Source organism: Plecotus auritus (genome assembly GCF_963455305.1).
Source record: "Plecotus auritus genome assembly, chromosome: 7".
Taxonomy (NCBI): Eukaryota; Metazoa; Chordata; class Mammalia; order Chiroptera; family Vespertilionidae; genus Plecotus; species Plecotus auritus.
In genome coordinates this window covers 79,200,972-79,223,170 of record NC_137774.1, presented here as the reverse complement: position 1 = coordinate 79,223,170, position 22,199 = coordinate 79,200,972, and the positions used below count along the sequence as shown (strand labels likewise).

The following is a 22,199-nucleotide window of genomic DNA, read 5'->3' as shown; positions in this document are numbered from 1 at the left end:
GAAGATCTGAGACCTGGTGCCAAGAGGCCAGAGGGTTTGTTTTAACCGGCTGAAAAAAAAATGTTAGGAGCATCTCATTGGGAAGGAAGGAACCGTCATCTAAGACAAACTTGGGATTACAGCAAAGCTTAAAATCAAGGCCACAGAACACAAGGTGAAGGTACCTAATGCCACTAAAATATAAGCTTAAAAATGGTTAAAATGGTACATTTAATGTTATTTATATCTTATCCCAATTTTTAAAAAATGTCGTGGAGAAAACCGGGGAGAAAAGACAATACCTTTGACTCAGGTTTCTGTCCTTAAAAGTTCTGCCCGACTGTGGTAACTGAGTTCAGTGACATGCAGGTCAGTCTTGGGCTGTCTGGCTCTAAGTTGGTCCAAATGGGACTGTGTCCTGGGGTCAAGGTCATATGTTCAAACAATCACCCTAGGGAGAGGTGAGGACGGGGAGGGAGGCCCAGCAGAGCAGTACCCTGCCCCTGTCAAGCTCCAGACAGGAACCAAATCGTCCTTCTTTCTGTAAACCTTGGGGAAATGTCATAATGGCCACAACTCATAATTCTGTGGACCTTAGGAATGGACATCAGAAAGAACAGGCTGGCCCAGCCGGTGTGGCACAGCGGTTGAGCATAGACCTATGAACCAGGAGGTCATGGAATTCCTGGTCAGGGCACATGCCTGGGTTTCCGGCTCGATCCCCAGTGGCGGGTGTGCAGGAGGCAGCTGATCAATGATTCTCTCTCACCATTAATGTTCCTCTCTCTCCATCTCCCTTCTTCTCTGAAATAAATAAAAAAATATATTTTTTTAAAAAAGAGGTTGGCCTTAACTCTGACTTAATTTTTTTAACAAACCATTTTCCTTCCTCCTCAAAGTAGCTCACCAAGAACACGTGTGAAAGATTATGTGTGCATTTGTGTGTATGTGTGTACATGTGTAGTGTATCTATCATCATGTGTATGTACAGGCGTAACTCAGCAAATATTTCTTTTTTAAAAAAATTTATTTTTATTGATTTCAGAGAGGGAGAGATAGAAACATCATTGATGAGAGAATCTTTGATTGGCTGCCTCCTGTACACTCCCCACTGGGGATCAAGCCAGCAACCCAGCCATAAGCTCCAACCAGGAATCAAATGGTGACTTCCTGGTTCATAGGTTGACGTTCAACCACTGAGCCATGGCGCCAGGCTCAGCAAATATTTCTAAAGAATTCCTACTGGTCTTACATTTGGTTCCAAAATTGGGTCTATTTTCTCTTTCCCGCCATATGTTCTCTGCAATTTCAGTTTCTCAAAACCATAAATGTTTAAGGAAAAAATGTGCTGACTCTAACCCTGTAATTTTCTCACTGGGGAATGAGTGAGGCCCATCAGGCCAGCTCTTGGGGACGAGTGGGCGACAAGAGGCTGGGTTCCTGGACGCTCCCCTGTGCAGGGCACCAGCTCTCCCCAGAAAGACTTGAAGATCTCAAAGCACTTTAAAAGACAGTGGGAACAGGTCAACTCCTGTATGAGGTAGTAAAACCAGACAGTAAAGTCCCCTCTGCACACCTTTAACAGGCACATAATTGAAGATGAAAATAAAATCCCTCGCCCCAACTCTTTCTGGTTGGTTACTTTAGTTACCAGAGCATTCACCTTTGATTGTGCCTTCGGTCTGGAGTGTCTCTTGGCCCTGATTTGAGGGTCAGTATTTGCTAGAGCCAATCACACCCACCCAGTCTCTGGTGTGCAATGGCGAATCAGAAGCTGGTGCTTCTGAGCAACTGGCAACCGGTGACCCCTCTGGGTGGGGTCCCTTCCCCTTGGGAGGAGCCCTCTGCCAGTGCTGGGCCACAGGCTTCAGCTCTGATGGGCATGGGGACTGTTTCTCAAAACCAGGCCGCCCCAGTCTGTTTAGGAGGGCAGAATTTACAGGAAGACCCCAGGGAGATGGGGAAAGGAATTAACCTGTCTCCTGCCAGAGTCTGGGCTCTTTTTGTGTGAGACCCAAGGCCACCTTTCTCATGGAGCCCTGGCCTGGTGAACCCCTCACCCTTTGGCTTTCAGCTCCAGTGCGGCCTCCTCCAGGAGCCTCCAGCCCTCCTGCAGCTGTTCAGCTTTCGGAGCTCCCTGCACGTTTCCTTTGTTGTAGCTTGTAACTGGATACTTATCTGTGTGGTCGTCTGATGGACCGTGGGCTCCCCGGCTAGCCTGTGCATGTCTCCCTTTGTTACCCTGTATCCCTAGTGCCTGCATGCAGGAGGGACTCAACAAATCTGTTTGTTTAGAGAAAGATAATACAGTGGAGGTGGGGTACCATGGCAGAGGCAGAAAAGATGCAGAGAGGTAAGCCACTAAGAGGCTGAGGGGCAGGATGGGGTGCCCTGTAGAGGGCCCTACTGTGGTCAGGGATGACAGCCACAGAACTTGAATCGTGGTATTGAAGGCCCCGGGGAAGCTGAGAAAATCTGCATTTGGGATAAACCTGTTCTCTTTCAAACTCAGACAGGAAACTTAAGGTCTCCTGGCCTGGACACAGGGCAGAGGCAGAAACACAATTGGCTATCAGGATGGTTTCATGCCCTCATTTAAGTACAAAGCCATTTGGGCTGACAGAGATCTGGATATCTGGGGTCCACTTTGCTGATTTTGGGGGACCACCAGGCTTTCCCCAACAGGGGTCGCATAGCCCAGCCTCTGCTGACTGGGGTGCAGTTTCCTGGGTCTCTGTGGACGGGCTGCAGCTTTTCATTTGGGCTCTGTGCATACTGGAAGGAGAGGTGTGTGCACCTCATGGGCTGTCCCCAACCAGGATCCAAACCTGGGTCCCGAGTCTCTGCAATACCCTTGAAGGTACTCGAGACCGACCGAGGAACCCCTGATTCTGCTGGGCTGCGTCAGAAAGTAGAGCATGAGTTGGGAGTTGCCAAGGCGAGGACTCCCCCACTCACTTGCAGCAATAGACCAAGCTGCATGGCCTTTCTGAGCCCCCGTGTTTTCAGCTGTACAATGGGAGGCGGGATTCGATGCGGAGGTGTCTGTGAAGCACTTCTGAGCAAGTGCCTGCCACGTGGGGCTGCTGTGGACACCATGCAGCAGTGTACAGAGAAGGCTGGGCGGTAGGTGCCATGCCATGTCGGTGGCTCAGATGGTGTGAGCCTCACCCCTGGCTTTATGGATCTCCTTGTACAATTCCAGGTTTCAAAACCACGGAGCAGAGACACGGGAAGCTGGGCCTGTCTCGTCCCCTGGTGGCTGGCATCTCTCATGTGCTTCCCCAACCAAACACCTGACTGAGCAAGGCACGGCTCCAGGAGCAGAGGAGCCACCGGAGTTGCTGATTCGGCTGCAGGGTACTTGGCCGCTGCTCTCCACATTGGGGACTTCCTGGACTCGGGGGCTCTGAAAACAGGGCTAGGAATGCTTTTGATTCAGCACTGTGCCCTCAAAAGCCACTTTGAGGACTAGTGGCCTCTTGGCTGGGCTGCGGGGAGGCCCGGGCCCACCCCCACCCGCTGGCCCTCGAAGGATGCGGCCTCTGCTAGACTGTAGCCAGGCCCTGTGGGTGTAGAGTCTGCTGAGCAGGCAACACAGGCCCAGCCTTTCCAAATCAGACGCCTCAACACTGGCCACCATTCCAGACTGACGTCAAACCAGGAAAACTGGCCAAAGGGCACCCGCCCCACTAGAACCTTCTCCCCTCTTCCGTCCTTGGCTCCCCATCCAGCACGGCTCAGTAAGACATGGCTCAGTAAGGTACCAGGCAGATGAGGGGACCCTCTGGGCAGACCTGGCCCTGTAGGGACATGGGAACCCAGGTGCTGTCCTCTGGATGAATCTGGGAGGCGGTGGGCTGGCCTGGAAGTTTGGCATTGCGAGGCAAGGGAATGGTGGTCCTCCCGAGACCTGCCACCCTGGCTCATGGCCTGGGACAGAGCTGACGCCTGTGGCTGGGCAGCTGTGATGGGCAGTTGCTCGTGCGCTCTGACGCTCTCTTTCCAGGGACCAACAGGTGGGTCCTGAATTGAGAGTGAAGCACAAGCTGCCCAGTGGGCCGGCCCCTCACCAAGAGGGGAGCTATTTCAGTGTCTGCAGAGATGCGGACAGGCAGGCTGGCCTCAGGCTTTCGCTGTCAGGCAGCATAACAAATGGGGACTCGCATGCTGGCCCCACAGACCTGCCGAGGATGCCCCAAACGGGAGCAGACACCCAGGAGGGTCTGACAATCAGTTATTGACTGGAACTGCCTGGCTACCCGACAGTCAGGCTAACAGCCCCTGCATTTCTGAGACAAAAAGACATGTTGTTGGCACCGTGCAGGGAATGGTGGGGGTAGGGATGGAGGGGCTGAGGGAGACCAAGAAAAATGAATGTGTGCACCATGGACCTGAGCCTCGGGGAGGAGGTGGGGGAAAGTGCTGAGCTGAAGCCCCAGGGCCTGTTCAGGGGAACATCTGCATACATGGCCCGGTTTTGATAATGTGGCTCTTTGCTGGTTTCAGTTTTAGGCAGAGAAGTGTAAGGCTCATTTGTTAGCTTCACTGTTGGCTGTGCCTCCTTAAAAATGAAAGAGAGGTGTATCTACCTACACCAGGATGAGACCTTTCAATCCAAATGTAACGTTAGGTATGCATGTGTTTGGGTGCACACAACACGGACAGAAACGTGCACAGGCAGGCAGCACATGGGTGCAACACAAGCACACAGATGCACAACCCTGCACCTCGGCCCCAGAGCCAGCATGAGACCAGGCTTCAGAGGGGCTGGGGGTGCTCTTGCCTTCTGGAGGAAGCTCTGTCTGAATTTCCCTGCTACGAGCCTGGGAATGGCAGCAGCAACTGCTCGGATGTGCAGCCAATCTTAAATGGGCTCAGAAATAGCTCAAAAGAGCCGCCATCTCCCCAGCTGGGGCACAGAGAGGGGCAGGTGCCGAGCGGAAAAGGGTCTGAGTGAGGTGGCTTGAGGGTGACCTTGCTGCCTGGGCCTCATGAATGTTTTTTTAAATATATTTTTTTTATTGATTTCAGAGAGAAAGGGAGAGGAAGAGAGAAACATCAATGATGAGAGAGAATCACTGATCAGCTGCCTCTGCATGCCCCACACTGGGGATCAAGCCTGCAACCTGCGCATGTGCCCTGACTGGGAATCAAACTGTGACCTCCTGATACATAGGTCAATGCCCAACCATTGAGCAACACTGGCTGGACATAGGCCTCATGAATATTAACGAGATGGAGGTAATGGATGCTCGTGGGAGGAGGGTAGGGGTACAGGTGTTCCTGAGTCACAGGCGCAAAGGCCATGGTGGCTTATCCCTTTGCTAGGGACTGCAAGAGCTAAATAGCCCAGAGAGAGGTATGGGCACCCAAGGAGACCTCTGCCCCTGGAGTGGAGGGAACATCGCTTTGTCATGACCCATCAATCTACAGTTTAACAAGAGTTACATCAGGGGCCCCTGAAGTAGGAAGGTGAGGACTCCAGATGGGACCTTGCAGGAACAGGCAAGGAAACCAAGGGTCCCCAAATGGTGTGTGGAGCACACACACTCTCAAGGCCATTGCTGCCACCCCAGCTCGAGTCCTGTCCTCCTGCTGCATTTTGAGGCCATACTATTTAGGAAACAAGCCTGGGTTCATACACAGAGCTGGGAGGCGCTCATGTGTGAGGGCTCAGGGCAGCTGAAAACACGGGTTGAGGGGACACCCACTCCCATGTCCCTTTCTGGGCTCCCTGCTCACGGGGTCTGTCTGTGACACTTGTGTAAGTTACAGGAGGCGAGATATGACTAGCACATCCTGACTGACTCTCAAATGGGCAGCAGGTACACCCATGGTCTCAGACGACTGCACTACACCAAACATTTAAAGAGGAAACGGTAGGTTATAAAGGAAAAACAATTAGGAGGGACGTGATTCTTTTGCCAGCCTTCAAACAATTGTGCTGGGAGGCCCTTCCTGTGACTCCTATGACTTTGGAGGTGATGAGGGGTGGATTTAGGCTCGGCCTGCCTCTGGTCCTTCCCCTGCAGCTCTGTGGTCAGGGATGGCCTTTCAGTGGACCAGCCTGCAAAGGGAGTAAATCCTACCCTGCAAGGAGCGCAATCAGCCAGCCTGTGGGCAGCGCTGTTAGAGAGCACTGAACCCCTAAGTGACAGGGTCCCACACAAGGTGGTGAGGCGCTGGGTGTCAGTGGTCTTGGTCGAGGAATCACAGGTTCCCCAAACACCCCCCGCACCGCGTCACTGGGCCAATACCTGACGGGCTCTGGGCAACAGAGGAGGTGGACGAGGAGCTGGCACCTCCTGAGTCGCAGTGGCTGGTGCTCCCGCTGCCGCTGGGGCTCCCACTGGCAGATGGTGAGGGCGACGACAGGGATGGTGAGCTGTGCTGGTTTATGCACTGGGCCACGGCAAAGCCTGTAAGACAAGTGGAAGGTGATGTGATCAAGCAGGAGGAAATCAGCCGGCTGGGAGGGGTCCCAACTATGTGTGGGACCCTCTAGGGCAAGCCCCTACCTCAAAGGTGGGGCGGGGCCTTCGTGTAAAGGCCACGCTAACCAATTCAAACCCAGCTCCTTGAAGGTCCGAGTCAGCTCCCCAGCTAGGGCAGGGCTGTGAGCTGTAACTCGGAGGGCTTGACCTGGTTCAGCAACATGCGTGCTGTGCCCTTGAAGGGACATGCAACCAGGGAACTTCAGCGGCATCCTGGAGGAGGTCACACAGGGACGTGGACCTTTGCTAATGTGCCGGTGCTACCAAAGGCAGGGCACCAGACCCAAGCTCTGAAGCCACACTGGATGGGAGGGGAGAGCCCCCAACATGCCCCTGCCACAGAAGTGGCTCTGCTCTGGTGGGTCTGATGGATTTGATGTGGGAGATATGAAAGCCCTGGTGACAAGCCACCAATTACAGTCATGCACTGCAAAAGGACATTTTGGTCAACAATGGTGGTCCCATAAGAGTATAAGGAGTGCCTAGCCTGTGTGGCTCGGTGGTTGAGCGTTGACCTATGAACCAGGAGGTCATGGTTTGATTCCTGGTCAGGGCACATGCCTGGGTTGTGGGCTTGATCCCCAGTGTGGGGTGTGCAGGAGGCAGCGGATCAATGATTCTCTCTCATCATTGATGTTTTGATCTCTTTTTCCCTTCCTCTCTGAAATATATATATCCATTCTATATAATAAAAGGGTAATATGCAAATTGACCATCACACCAACACACAAGATGGCCACCCCCATGTGGACACAAGATGGCTGCCACAAGATCGCCAGCAGGGGAGGGCAGTTGTGGGCGATCAGGCCAGCAGGGGAGGGCAGTTGTGGGTGATCAGGCCAGCAGGAGAGGGCAGTTGGTGGAGATCGGGCCTGCAGGGGAGAATTGAAGGCAACCAGACCTGCAGGGGAGGGCAGTTGGGGGGGGGGGACCAGGCCTGCAGGGGAGGGCAGTTGGGGGGGGGGGGACCAGGCCTGTAGGGGAGGGCAGTTGGGGGCGACCGGGCCTGCTGGGGAGGGCAGCTGGGGGCGACCAGGCCTGCAGGGGAGGGCAGTTAGGGGCAACCAGGCTGGCAAGGGAGGGCAGTTAGCGGTGACTGGGCCAGCAGGGGAGGGCAGTGGGTGTGACCAGGCCGGCAGGGGAGGGCAGTTAGGGGCAATTGAGCCAGCAGGGGACCAGTTAGGTGTGGATCAGGCTGGCAGGGGAGTGGTTAGGGGGTGATCAGGCTGGCAGGCAGAAGTGGTTGGGGCAATCAGGCAGGCAAGCGGTTGGGAGCCAGCAGTCCTGATTAGAGAGGGTGCAGGATGGGCTGAAGGACCCACCCCCCCATGCACGAATTTCATGCACCGGGCCTCTAGTATATATATATGAAGAGTATAAGGAGCTGAGAAACTCCTGTCACCTACCGACATCATAGCTGTCATAGTGCAATGCGTTCATTATGCGTGATTTGTGGCTACCCTGGTGTAAACAAACCTACTGGACTGCCAGCCGTGTAAACTACGTACAATACACGACTTGTATTGATAACAAACAACTATGCTACTGGTTGATGGATTTACTATACTTTTTATCCTTATTTTAGAGAGTAGTCTTTCTACTTGTAAAAAGTCTGCAGTAGCTGTGTTGACCTTGCTTCTTGAGTGCATCCTCTTCTCGTGCTTGATGGAATTTCCTGCTGTTTTGTGCAGTAACACGCTGTATGGGCTTGCAGCCTGGGTGCCACAGGCAGTACCCAAGAGCCCAGGTGTGTAGCATGTGCACTCTAGGTGCTCGTCCAGTGATGAAACTGCCTAATGACACATTTCCCAGAACAGACCCATTGTTAGGTGGCATGTGACTGTCCAGTTTCACACAGCCCTCAGCAACTCTGGGTTTGGTGATGGGATGACCCATTTCTAGGACCCAGGGCCTTCTCAGAACAGGGGAGTAGACAAGTCCCATGTTTTTGAGTCTTGGGCAAACCCTGCTTCACCACCCAGAAATCCCAGAACATGTGCCCAGTGTTATTTCCCAACTGCTAGCTGGGGTGTCTCGCCAACTTCCCATCACCCCACTGTGGGGGGTGCAATGAGAGAGCGTCATCAAACTCCTGCAAGGGCGTGGTGCGTGGTGAGTGCAGCTTGCTCTTTACGATGAAGAAGGCCCTTCTGCATGAGCCCGCCAGAAGCCCCTCCTCCAGGGGATGCGTGCTTTTTGTCCTTTTTATAGCCTGCTTTTCTAAAGGGTCATAGCTTCTGATTTTATCCACTAAATCCACAAATGCTCCCATGGAGCAAAGGCCTCTTCAGGGATCCCAGGCGCCTGGGCAGCACTGCTTAGCCCTGGGAGCTGGACAGGAACACCACACAGGTGCTCTGTGGGCCCCACTGCTTTCCTCAGTGATTCAGAAGCAGCACTGAGTCGGGGAGGGGAGGGGCAAGCCCTCCTTCCAGCTGAGAGTGGGATCCGGTCCTCCTGGCCGGTCACATCAAATCTCTCCTTCACCCCCTGGGTGCACTCACCCCAGCCAACCCTAGACCTCACTCACCTGCATTGCCTGAGCTTCACATCGTCTAGATCCTGCGGACACTTCTTCCAGAAGGTTCTCCAGGCCCTGACCTCATCTTTCTCAAAACTCAGGAAGGTAGCAGGGTACTGAGCAGGGGTCAACAAACTACGGCCCGGTGACTGGTAAGTAAAGTTTTATTGGCACAGCCATAGTCCTTTGCTTACATATTGTCTGTGACTGCTTTTGAGCTATATCAGCAGTGCTAAATAGTTGCCATAGAAACTACATGGCCTGAAACATTTTACTCTCTAGCCCTCAACAGAGTCTGGTAGAGGATGGAGCAGGGTCTCTGGCACCAGGAAAGCCGGGGTTCTATTCCTGATCTGCCCACTTACCAGTGATGGGGCCTGGGCAAGTTTGTAATTCCCTGAGCCTTCCCTTCACCTACCAGTGGATGGACACAGGGCCTGTGGGGGGTGGTGTGTGCAAGGGGACCTGCTGCTCTATCCCCTATTAGGACTTAGTGGGACCCCCCGGAGGGGCTATTTTGTACTAAGGTTTCTGTGAAGTTATTTTTGTCTAAGGATCAGCTCCTTAAAAGCCATACATCTATTTATATCCCCAGTCCTCCTGGTTTGGGTTGATGTAATGGCAGGCAGATGCGAGGCCTGGTAGGAGTGTTGGAGGTAAATCACAGCACCCTCTTCTGTAGAGGACGATACTCCCACCCCACCAATAAGCAGAGGTCTGCCTGCCAGAAGAGCAGGATTACCATGCTGGAGTTCTCAGGAAAGGCACTGAGCGGTAATTCTGCGTGTGTAGTGGTGGGGGCCTCAGATGAACTATGACAAACCTAGAAATAGATCCAAACACAGCCAGGAAGATCCTGGGGGCAATCAGCCACAGCCCCACAGAACCAGCTTTAGAGCTGCTTACTTCTTAATCACTCCCAGTGGTAAACCCCCAAGTTCACAAGCTGCTTCCTTGCCTCAAAAATGAATTGCCCCTCAACAAATCAAAATGTCAAGATGGCTTTTCCTGAGCTGCGAATTTGTCAGACCTGTGAGCAGAGGGGCCTGAGAGTGTGGGAACAGAGTTAGGACTAAGCCTTTCACCCTCCAACAACGCCTGGGCCCGAATGGATGAATGATGAGGCTGTCACCAAGGTGACACTCACCCCTTCTCTCCCAAGCTCTTTAAAGCCCTGGTTTATTGCCATAAGACATCTTGGGTGAGGCCTGGGGGCGCGCAGCAGGCAAGGTGCTGAAGCTGCAGTCAGATTACTAAAGTTCCTTCGTTTTGGGAATGGATTGTGGGTCAAGTCATACATTGGCAATAAACACTGCACATCTGTTGTATGTGCTGAGAGTTAAAAAGAAAAAAAGTCACTGACCTCTGATACCACCCATTTGCAGAGTCTAGCTGGGCAAAAGTGACTGAGCGCATCTCTCTCCCATCTGCTACTGCTAAAAGCCCACCTTCCCTTCTTTCCTCACCTTTTTGCTCTCTTCCTCCCTCCCCCATGGCACTGGGAACCCAGAAAGGCTCGATAATGTGCTTTCTTTCCTGGATGCCCAGACTCCCCCTGCTATTTCAAGGGGCTCCTTTCCAAATTGAGGTATTAACCACTTTTTTGTTGTTACTCCTCACCAGAGAATATTAAAATGTGTGTGTGTGTGTGTGTGTGTGTGTATATACACACACACACCGGTGGCCAGAATTCATGCACCGGTGGCCAGAATTCACACACACACACACACACACACACACACACACACACACACATACACACTGAGTGGCCATATTATTATGATCTCTGAATGAATAATCTGGCTACTCAGTGTGTGTGTGTGTGTGTGTGTGTGTGTATGTGTGAATTCTGGCCACCAGTGCATGAATTCGTGCATGGGTGGGGTCCGGCCAGCCTGGCCTGGGGGAGGGGCCATGGGTGGTTGGCCGGCCTGCCTGTTGGTCGAACTCCTGGTCGAGGGGACAATTTGCATATTAGCCTTTTATTATATAGGATATATACTGAGTGGCCAGATTATTATGCGTTCCGAGATAATAATAATCTGGCCACTCAGTGTGCGTGTGTGTGTGTGAGTGTGTGTGAGTGTGTGTGTGTGTGTGTGTGTGTGTGTGTATATATATATATATATATATATATACACACTAATAAAAGAGTAATATGCTAATTAGACTGGGAGACCTTCTGGACAAAATCAGGGGCTTGGCTGGCCTGCAAACCGCCCCCAAAGGGCCCTCAGCCCCTCACCCAGGCCAGTCACGCCCCCCAGCGAAGACCCTCACCCCAAGGGGGGCATGGCCAGCCTGCATACGACCCTCAGCCCCTCACCCAGGCCGGCCATGCTCCCCAAGCAGAGACCGCCCCCCCTGAAGGGGGTGTGGCCAGCCTGAAAACAGCCATCAGCCCTTCGCCCAGACTGGCCATGCCCCCCAGAGAAGACCCCCACCCTGATGGGGGTGTGGTCAGCCTGCAAACGGCCATCAGCCCCTCGCCCAGGCTTGCCATGCCCCCCATCGGGGACCCCCACCTCAAAGGTGTGGCCAGCCTGCAAACGTCCCTCAGCCCCTTGCCCAGGCCAGACACGCACCTCAGCAAGGACCCTCACCCCGATGGGGGCGTGGCTGGCCTGCAAACCACCCCAGGCCCCTCGTCCAAGCCGGCTCTGCCCTGATCTGGGACCCCCTTCAGGGCAGACCAGCTGGCCCACACCCGTGCACCAGGCCTCTATTCTATACTAATAAAAGGGTAATATGCTAATTAGACCAGGAGATCTACTGGATGTCTTTCCGGACAAAGCCATGGTGGCGGGGCCAAAGCAGAGGCGGTTATGGGAGATCAGGCCAGGAGGGGAGGGCAGTTGAGGGTGACTAGGCCGGGGCGGGGGGAAGGCAGTTGGGGGCGAGCAGGCCGGCAGGGGGGCCCGTTGGGGGCAAGCAGGCTGGCAGTGGGGGGCAGTTGGGGGTGAGCAGGCCGGCAGGGGGGGGCAGTTGAGGGTGATCAGGCTGGCAGGGGGATAGTTGGGTGTGAGCAGGCCGGCAGGGGGGGAAGTTGGGGGAGAGCAGGCCAGCAGGCAGAGTGGTTAGGGGCGATCAGGCAGGCAGGCCGGTGAGCGGTTAGGAGCCAGCGGTCCCAGATTGCGAGAGGGATGTCCGACTGCCAGTTTAGGCCCAATCACACAGGGATTGGGCCTAAATTGGCAGTTGGACATCCCACGAGGGGTCCCAGATTGGAGAAGGTGCAGGCCGGGTTGAGGGACACCCCCCCCCCCCCCCCGTGCACGAATTTCGTGCACTGGGCCACTAGTATATGTGTGTGTGTGTGTGTGTGTGTGTGTGTGTGTGTGTGTATTTCAGAGAGGAAGAGAGAGATAGAAACATCAATGATGAGAGAGAATCATTGATTGGCTGCCTCCTGTATGCCCCACACTGGGGATTGAGCCCACAACCCAGGCATGTGCCCTGACCAGGAATCAAACCGTGATCTCATGGTTCATAGGTCAACCCTCAACCACTGAGCCACACCAGCTGGGCCCCAGAATATTTTTCCATTGATTTTTAGAGAGAGTGAAAGGGAGGGGAGGAGGGAGGGGGAGAGAGAGAAAAAGAGAGGGAGGGGGAGAGAGAGAGAGAGAGAAAGATGGATGTGAGAGAAACACATTAATTGGTTGCTTCCCACACGTACCCCACCGGGACTGGGATCGACCTGCAACCCAGCTATGTGCCCTTGACTGGGAATGGAACCCGAGATCCTTTGGTGCATGGGCCGATGTTCTAATCACTGAGCCACACTGGCCAAGGCTAGTGTCAACCTTTCTGCGTCAGTTTGACATGTCAGAGGGTCAGAAGGGCCCTGGAGAAGGCCTGTGACCACAGAGGCCTGCCCTGAACCTGCTTCATCCGGGCAAGGCAGCTCTTGCTGACCTGGCTTTGGCGCAGGAGGCCAGGAGCTTTCTGGCCGTGAGTCAAAGACATCACCTGGTACTTGCACACACTCAGACAAGCCAGAGGTCATAGGACAAGGGCACAGGCAAACAGGCCTTCCTGAGATCTCCAGCAGATAAAATTCTTGGCTCTTCCAGAGTATGTCTCAAGAACAGCCTGCGAAATGTGTATCAAAGGCCGTGTGGATTTTCACACCATCTGACCGATTCCACATCTAGAAATCTGTGCTGTGGAAGGGATCCACATAGAGAACTACGTGGATGTGCAAAGCACTGGTGTGTGTGGCGGAACTGGAGACAACTGGAGTATCCAACAGCTGGGGAAAGGCCAAGTAAATGCTAACACATCTAGATGACGCATTTAGAAGGGGACATAGCTGCCTGGGAGCTGGACGGGCTTGAGCTCTCAGGTCCCTAACACACCCCTGGGATCTGTTCTGGCTTCCAAAGCTTTCTCCCCAGCCTCACTAAAATCCTCCCCAAAGTCAGGTCAGGCACGATGCTCCAGAAGCAGGTGGACCTGTGCCAATGGAGCAACCCCCCACACCCACTTTCCAGGAGCCCGGGTTTCCCAGGGGTGGGCCAGGTCTTCCTGCTGCACTCTGGCCCTGTTCTGCCCGTTATTCTGGGAAGATGAACTCACAAGTAAGTCTCTAACATTTGTCAAGTACAAAAATACAACAAAAAGGTCAGCCTTCTATTTGAGGTCCACTGATAGAAGGAGCACTGGGCTGGGAGTCAGAACCCCAAGTTCAAGTCCTAACACTGCCCAAATGGCTTTGTCACCTTTGGCAAGCCCCCTCTCCTCTATTAGTGAGGATCTCTTGGCTTAGATGGTCAATAGTTTTCTTTTTACCTATAAATCTGAATCTGATTTGAACTCTATGAGGAGACACTGGAATATGCACCTTGAACATAGCTTCCATACCTTTTCTCTATGGATAGCATACCACCACCGTGTTCCCCACGGAGAGCCAGACTGCTATGCGAGTCTGGGGGCTTGCAGGTGTGATATGCTTGGCTCACATCATATTTGTGTCAGTTTATTTCAGGTACCACCTTTATAAGCTGGAAGATTTTACACACAATTCTGAATTTCTGGCTTCATACAAAATAGAAAGATCTGGGCCCCATTCCCCCATGACAACAACTGGAGGGAGGGAGGGAACTGGCTCCTCCCCTCCTCACCTGTCTTGCCTGGCACTTCAGTTGTTAATCTCTTCTATTTATCCTTAGATGCTTGGTCAAATCCACAGGACTCAAGAAGTTCCAACTCCCAGAGACCTTTTGTGCCAGCTCTCTCCTCAAACCCTACCCACCCCTCAGAACCACTGGGTGAACACATTGAGATGGGGCCGCCTGCTTTTAGCAGCCTAGGCGGGCCCTCACATTGCGTGACAAGAACCACTTTCTCTCTCCTCAACTGGGCTGTTCCTTCAGTCTGGAATTCCCTATTGCCTCTTTTAAGTTCTCACAAATCCCTTCCTCATCCTTTTTTAAAATTCTCACCCCAGGATATGTTTTTATTGATTTTAGAGAGAGAGGAAGAGAGAGAGAGAGAGAGAGAGAGAGAGAGAGAGAGAGAGAGAGAGAGAGAGAGAGAGAGAGAGAGAGAGAGTGTGATGTGAGAGAGAAACATTGGCTGGTTGCCTTCAGTACACACCCCAACTGGGGATCGAACCTGCAACTTAATTAAGTATGTGCCCTAACTGGGAATTGGACCCGCAACCATTTGGTGTACTGGATGATGCTCCAGCCAACTGAGCCACCCAGGGTTCCCTTCCCCATCCTCTAAGGTTCACTCAGCTCAGGGCCAGCTCAGCCCAGCTGCAGTGGTAGCTTTAACTGTTCTTGCCCCTGTGCTCCCGCAGCCTGCCCTGTCCACCTTGGGGCCTGATCAGCCACAAAGGAGTTGGCCTTCCCAAGTAGGGTACAAGGAACTTGACCTCCAAGATGCTTTTCTATTTTGTGCAATGATTATCATTACCTTCATAGCTAGCACCTGGAATCTTCTGGGGTCAAGAGCGTTTCTGATATGGTGAGATGTCTCCCACTATCAATTCTCACCTTCATCTAAGTTACAGAACTTGGCAGCTAGGCATGGCCACGTGACTAAATTGTAGTCAAAGAGATAGAAATGAAAGAGGCATGTTGGATTTCAGGATGGCTTCTTAAAGTGGAAGAGGTGTGCCTTCTTCCATTCTGCTACCAAAAACATGGGTGTGATGGCTGGAACCCCAGCAGCTATCTTGGACCATGAGAATGAATGACGTACTAGGGAGCATTGAGATGGAAGAACATTGAGCAGGAAGGCGCTTGGGTCCCTGATGCCTATTTGGAGCCCTTGACTGCCTTCATCCAGGTTTCCTCTACTTAAGAAGGAGATACACTTCTTCTGGGTTTTTCTTTACTATGTAGTTGAACCTAATCTTAACTGACATTTGTGAAAAATCACTGTTAATGCAGGGACGTGAGCTGAGCTCCATAGGACCAGGGACGGGCTGGCCCCCAGAGTTTCCAGTGTAGGAAAAGCTGCCCTGCACTTCCTGGGGAAAATCTGAGAGTGAGGAGTGAGGAGGAAGAGGGGAAGGGGCAACAGAGATGGGGGAGGTGACTTTTTACAACTCCCCAGATCTTTAGGAAATGCTCCTTCAACTCTCTCCTTGTGTGGCACAAGTGGACTTTCTTGGTGGAAACCAATGAAAGGAACTAAGTTTCATCTGGGTTCACATCAGGTCACACAGAGATCACACACGAAGGCCAAGACCTGGAAATGGGGGAGCACAAGAGACTAGAGGGCGGAAAGGCCCATTTGTGCATGGGCTAGAGAACTGGGTTTGAGCCCAAGGTTTTCTAAATTTCCAGCTAATGTCTGTGGTCTGCTCAGTGCTTGTGCTGTGTGGCAGACTGTAATTCCTCCAAGGACATTGGTTGTGTGACTGAAGTGCAAGTACTTCAGGTTAAAAACTGGAGGATGTGAAAACTACCTAAGTGTGTGAGGGACCTTTTTAGAGAGCTGACATGGAAGGAACCCAGTTGGCCTAGAATTCATCTCAAGGATTCTCACTCTACTTCTACTAAATGGCAGGCACCTCACCCACAGCCTCATTCCCTACAGATGCTCTTACGCAGCGCCTGCTTCCAGGAGGGACTTGAGGTGGCTTATATTTTAAAACCCAAACCCAAATGCCATCCATACTAAATACTGCAAGACACTAAGACACAAACTAAATGACAAGAGTCCAAGAGTAAAAGGTGGGTAGAAAGTGAAGTTACACCAGGACTTCCAGCTGTGGGGAGCTGATGTCAGCACTTGGCTCTGAGCTTCCTGGGAGCAAGATCTCAAGGACAGCCCAGGTGACCTGGCTCTGGAGACACTCCCATCCCATCACACACTCCCAGACGATGTCCCCAGAGGCAACTTCCTGGAAGAGACAGCTGCCTGGCAGGAGATGGGGCCTAGTTCTGGGAAGATGCCCCCACATCACAACGCTCTGCAAACTTTTTCCCTCAACAGTGCAACTCCAAATTACACACGAGATAAAAATGGAACCACTCTGGCTACAGGAGCCTTACCAAGGGTGGACTTCCCCTGTTATTCCCAGATACCTCTGCAGATCCTACCTTTGAAAATAACAGACATGGCAAATGGGTACCTTAAAGGCTCGAGCCCACGGGCCGCAAACTTGAGAACCAAACTCCTGATATGAGTTCTTCTGAGTCTGAAGTGCACAACCCTGAGCTATTTAAGTCTCAGACAGCTGTGTTTCCAGAAGTCCAGTTTTCAAGAGACCTCTTTTAGGATAAAGCTCTAAGATTCTGAGACGACAGCTGTCTGCCCTAACAAAAAATGGTATCTATTTATGCTTGATCCATACTCAAAAGCATAAAATAAAACCCACCAAGAGTTGATTCAGGAGAGGCAGCCCATGCATTTTGGACGGTCTCCGACTTGAATGAGGACCGTGGGGTGGGCAAGGGTGCCCTGAGCTTGCCTTCCATTAGCAAATTCATTCCACTCGGCCTCAGCTCAGGTTTCTGCCATGTAGTGTTCACATTTTCTCACCAGCCCTGATGCTGGGAAACAGTAAAAAATCAATCGGCCCCTTGACCTCACGCACAGAGCTGAAGACAGCAAGTGCGGCCATGGCTGGCTCCTTCCTCAGCTCTGCCCTCTCACCCCACAGTGCAGTCAGCCAGGCCCCTGGGGTGAGAAAGAAGGCTGGGGTGGGACTGAGCCTGGGACTTCAGCCGCTGGTGGCTCTGGACAGACTGCCTATTGGGTCTACAGGCAACACACAGCTTCGCATCCACACCTCTGACTCAAGAGGCTGGTTCCTCCCTACCACTGGGAAGATGATAATGACGCTGGAAGCAATAGGTGGCGGGGCCATTGCGTGGGGGCCACCCCAGAAAAGCCAAACTACCTGTATCTGTTCCAAGATCATGTGTATGAAGAGGGGTGTTGAGGAAGCTGGGGTCAAATCTAACAACGGTGCCCCACGGGGCCAGGGAAGGCCTGTGTGCTTTCCCAGACTCCTTTGGCAATTCACACAAGACAAAAAGGCATCTACCAACACAGGGCAAGGGTTCTGAATGGCAGCAACCCTGCCAGGCCAGCAGGACCCTCAGTTCCCTACAAACCCCTCACTCACTGCTCGGACTCTGAGGCTTGAGGGAAGATAGAAGACTCAGCTAGCTGCGTGGAGGCAGTCCTTTGTCTCCCTTCAGTGAGCCATACCTCAGTTAGAGCTTCAGGGCTGTATGGACAAACTCTGGGCTTTAGAGGCAATCTATGAGCGTCCCCATACCCCCAGTGGTCACCCTATGTGATTTCTGATTTTCTTTGTGTGTACTTCCTGTCCAGCTCAGGGGCATATTTGCAAATCAGGTGTCTGGAAAGATGGCATTTCTATGGCCTCCTCCGCCAAGCCTGAGCAACCTCACCACAGGTGCCCCGACTAGAACACTGACTGCCTGCACCTCAAAATGCTTAAAGACTTTCTCGTTGCTTTTAAAGGGATAACATGTCCAATATTTAAAAATAGCTGGGTACAGGGAACTCATACAACTTAACAAAAGGAAGATAAACAATTCAATCAAAAAATGAGCAAAGGACCTAAGTAGGCACTTTTTGAAAGAGGACATACAGAAGACAGAGACATATGAAAACATGCCCAAAGTCACTAATCATCCGAGAGATGCAGATCAAAACAACAATGAGGTACCATCTCACAACTATCAGAACGGCTATCATCAACAAATCAACAAACGACATGTGCTGGCGAGGATGTGGAGAAAAAGGAACCCTCCTTCAGTGCTGGTGGGAATGCAGACTGTTGCAGCCACTGTGGAGAACAGTATGGAATTTCCTCAAAAAGTTAAAAATGGAACTTCCATTTGATCCAGTAATCCCACTTCTAGGAATATATCCCAAGAAATCAGAAACACCAATCAGGAAGGATATATGCACCCCTATGTTCATAGCAGCACAATTTACAATAGCTAAGATTTGGAAACAGCCTAAGTGCCCATTAGCAGATGAATGGATTAAAAAATTGTGGTACATCTACACAATGGAATACTACTCTGCTATAAAAAAGAAGGAACTTTTACTATTTGCAAAAGCATGGATGGACCTGGAGAGCATTATGCTAAGCGAAATAAGCCAGTCAGAGAAAGATAAATATCACATGATCTCAGTGATATGTGGGATATAATGATCAACATAAACTGATGAACAAAAATGGATTCAGAGACAAGGTGGCACTGAGCAGACCATCCAACCTTGGGGAGAAGGCGGGGGTGGAGGAATTACAGATCAACCAAAGGACTTGTATGCATGCATATTAGCATGGCCAATGGGCACAGACACTGGAGTGGTAGGGGCTTGCCCTCGGGGGTGAGAGTAGCCGGGGGAGGGGATTAATCGGGGGAAAAAGGAGACATGTAATACTTTAAACAATAAAAAATTAAATAGCTGGGAACTTGCAGAATCTTTTAGCTTATAGCTCTTTACCCATGGATAAATCTTCTGGGATTTTAAGGACTACACTTGAAAACCTGCAGAAAAAGAAAATGGTCTTTCAGTGTCTCATGTCATCTTTCAAAGTGTCTGTGTCCAGGGTGAAGCCTGCCTGAGTGGGCTTCACCCACGGGAGAGATCCAAGGTCTCAATGTCCTTGGCTGCTGAGAGGCACCTGGGTGGTGTGAATGCCAGCCCCTGGCTGTGCTCGTCTGGGCTGGCATTCCTTCACAGCCTCAGACACGAGCATCCTCCAGGCCATACACGGTTGGCTGGTATGTGGACGCGGGTGGGCTAGATCTCTTACAGTGGCAGAACCTTGCTCTGGCTCTTTATAACTGAAGGTTGCCAGGAAGTGGGCTTTATTCCCATGGACCAGGTCCCCACCTGCCCCAGCCCTGCTCTCTTCCAATGGCATTACTGTAGTGAGCAAAGAGCTCACAAGAGCCTCTCAGCAAAGGCACAAGAAAGCCCGTCAGTGGCAGTCTCGGCTGCCTCCCTATTGAGGCAGAGAACAGGGTGGAAAGAGCAACGAGGGAGGTGGGTTAGACAGTTATTAGGGCGTGCTTCCAGATGCAGGGAGGGGGCCACGACTGGGACGCCTCTGGCCCCAGGGATTTGGTGCCTGGAATCACTGGCCAGGGCTGGGGTGGGGCAGCTACAGCCCTGCTTGCAAAGGACAGCTTCCTGAGGTTCTCATGGCCCAAGGATCGCCTGATTCTTTTTGGCAAGTCTCTCATTTCATCAGACTGCTCTGTCCCTCAGGCCGGAGGGAGGAGGCCACATGGTGCACACCCCACACTTACATGAATGCCCAGCCTCGTGTGTTCCACAAGGCGGCATTGTGCAAAGGAGCCAAGGAATTAGTTTGGATCTTCTGAAAGGCACACACATGTAATACATCCTCAAAGCAGAACCAGTACACCCGGGGTCCTGGTTCCATCCGTGTGGGTTGCCAGGACTTGGGGTCTGCAGAGTGGAGGGTTACCTTCTGCAGCGGGGCCTCTCCCACCGTGTTTTAACAGACTTGGGTTAGGCCAGACCAACAGCGGGTGACGTTCTATCACACATTGTCAACAAAAAGCACTGGAAATTCTATCTGGGTCCCACTTGGGTGAGACAGAATCACGGAGTGCGTGCAGGGCCACACAGAGACCGTGATGGATATGGGCCCAAAACAAGCTTCAAAAGCCATCACTGAGTTCTCAAGCAGATAGGACTCTGTCAAATTCTGCCTTGGCAGACCTGTGGGACAAGCAGGCAGCTGTACACATGGCTCTGATGTTTGCAAGGGAGGAGCCTTGAGAACAAATAGTTGGGTCTGGGCCTGTAGTTCCCACGCTGGGCACAGAATACAGAGGTGAAGATGCCGGGGGTGTGGCCACCAGGGTGGGCATGTGACTGCCAGGGAACCATGTATCCCATAGCCTGTGGCTCTCATGTGTAAAGTGGGGTGACAAAAACACAGCTCAGGGGTCTATGAGGGCTAAGCGAGTTGATAACGTTCAGTTAGCATGAGCTGTTTTGATTACTTAACTGGTGTTTATGGTCCCTGGAATTTGGGCCCAATGAGGTAAGAACTGGAATTTTCATTTTCATAAATGTCATTGCACATGGGGGGTTTGGCAGAAGGAATGGCTTAGCTCTTTAGAGAAAACAACACAATACAAAGCAAAATTCTTCCTCATGCTGTCATGACTTAAGGTTTTAGGAGTTAACAAAGAGAGCCTTTCTAAACTAACTTTAAATATCGAAGTTTAAAGGCTTTTTTATCAAAATAGGTGAGAAAACGGGTTGTTATTTTCATCTCTTTCATGCCTGGGTTCAAGACACATGTGACTGTGTTCTGTCTGCTAGTGTTTCTTTGCTAGAGAGTTGAATGTATTAGGTGGAACTGTATGAAATTGCCTATATTCAACCAACATGACCAGGAAAATGGCGATTTCATACAATTCAACCTAATTGGAATTTGTTCCCCTTAAAGATCTCCCCTGGAAATAATTCATGGAGGGAGGAGAGGAGGAACAGCCAACTGTACATTCAAACAAGCAGTTTTCCCTAGTTCTCCCTTTTTGGTTTCCATCTCTCTCTCCTGGTGTGTCCACATGTGTGATCCTCTCTCCAGCTTGGATTCATCTTTTCATTTCCAAAAGGCAGCAGTTTCACCAAAACACTTAAGGAGGTGTGTCTTCCTATGGAAAAGGGGCTTACAGGACTCAAAGGGGCTTCTCAGCGGTCTCCAGCAGGCTCTGTTTTCCCTCGGTGCCTCCTTGCAGATGCTAAGCTAATGCGTTCGACATTAAAATCACCCTGACCATTCTGCATTTGTAGTTTTGACTTTTTTTTCGTACTATTAATATTTCATCATAAAAGTATTGATTTCCTTTAACGAAGAGACTTTAAAGTTTGCTGCATCCTTAAGCATGATTTTATTATGTCTTGGGGCCAAATGTTTTCCCTCCCCCAAAAGGAATGCTTTTCCTTTCATATAATGTGTGTCAAAAAGAAAAAGGAATTGATTCGCAGAATTCTGCATTATAGGCAACTTTTAAGGAGCGTATCTAGTAGGCACAGTGGATAGACGTTTCCTAAACGTGACCACAGTGTCTCATTGTTAAGCCCTTTCATCTGTTAGAGGTAAGAACCAAAGCACAGCCCTGACCGGTTTGGCTCAGTGGATAGAGCGTTGGCCCGTGGACTGAAGGGTCCCAGGTTCGATTCCAGTCAAGGGCATGTACCTTGGCTGTGGGCACATCCCCAGTAGGGGGTGTGCAAGAGGCAGCTGATGGATGTTTCTCTCTCATCAATGTTTCTAACTCTCTATCCCTCTCCCTTCCTGTGTTAAAAAAAAAAAAAATCAATAAAATACATTTTAAAAAAAGAACCTAAGCACAAGATTTGTATTAAAATACAAGATAGCTCCAAGAGAAAGTAATATGGGAAAATTAAGACAACTTAGACATGAAGCCAAACCTCAGAAACACCACACAAGCTCCAGGATTTATAAAACCCTGTTTGCACACTATCGTGTCTCTTCCCTCCTTTGAGAATACAAACAGAAAACGAGAAGAAATACTGCCGGTGTGAGGCTGCCTAGAAGACGCTCTATTTCCCTCTGGGTCTAAAGTGCCTGCGTCAGATGTCAGCGGCAGAGTTAGGGAAAGAACGCCTGGTTTTACAGAACCCATCCAGGAAGCGGGCGGAGGGCAGTAACTGGCAACCCAAACGAAGCGCTTCTG

General features: G+C 51.4%; 1 protein-coding gene across 4 annotated transcripts in view; it reads right to left on the bottom strand.

The window, feature by feature from the left end:
* Positions 1-22,199, bottom strand: part of CLEC16A (C-type lectin domain containing 16A) — a 231,621-nt gene that overhangs the window by 7,658 nt on the left and 201,764 nt on the right. For all 4 annotated transcript variants that reach the window (XM_080679440.1, XM_080679438.1, XM_080679439.1 and 1 more), the window contains exon 22: positions 6,240-6,401. In XM_080679440.1, coding sequence (XP_080535566.1) covers positions 6,240-6,401 — 162 coding nt within the window. The remainder of the gene's footprint in view (positions 1-6,239; positions 6,402-22,199) is intronic.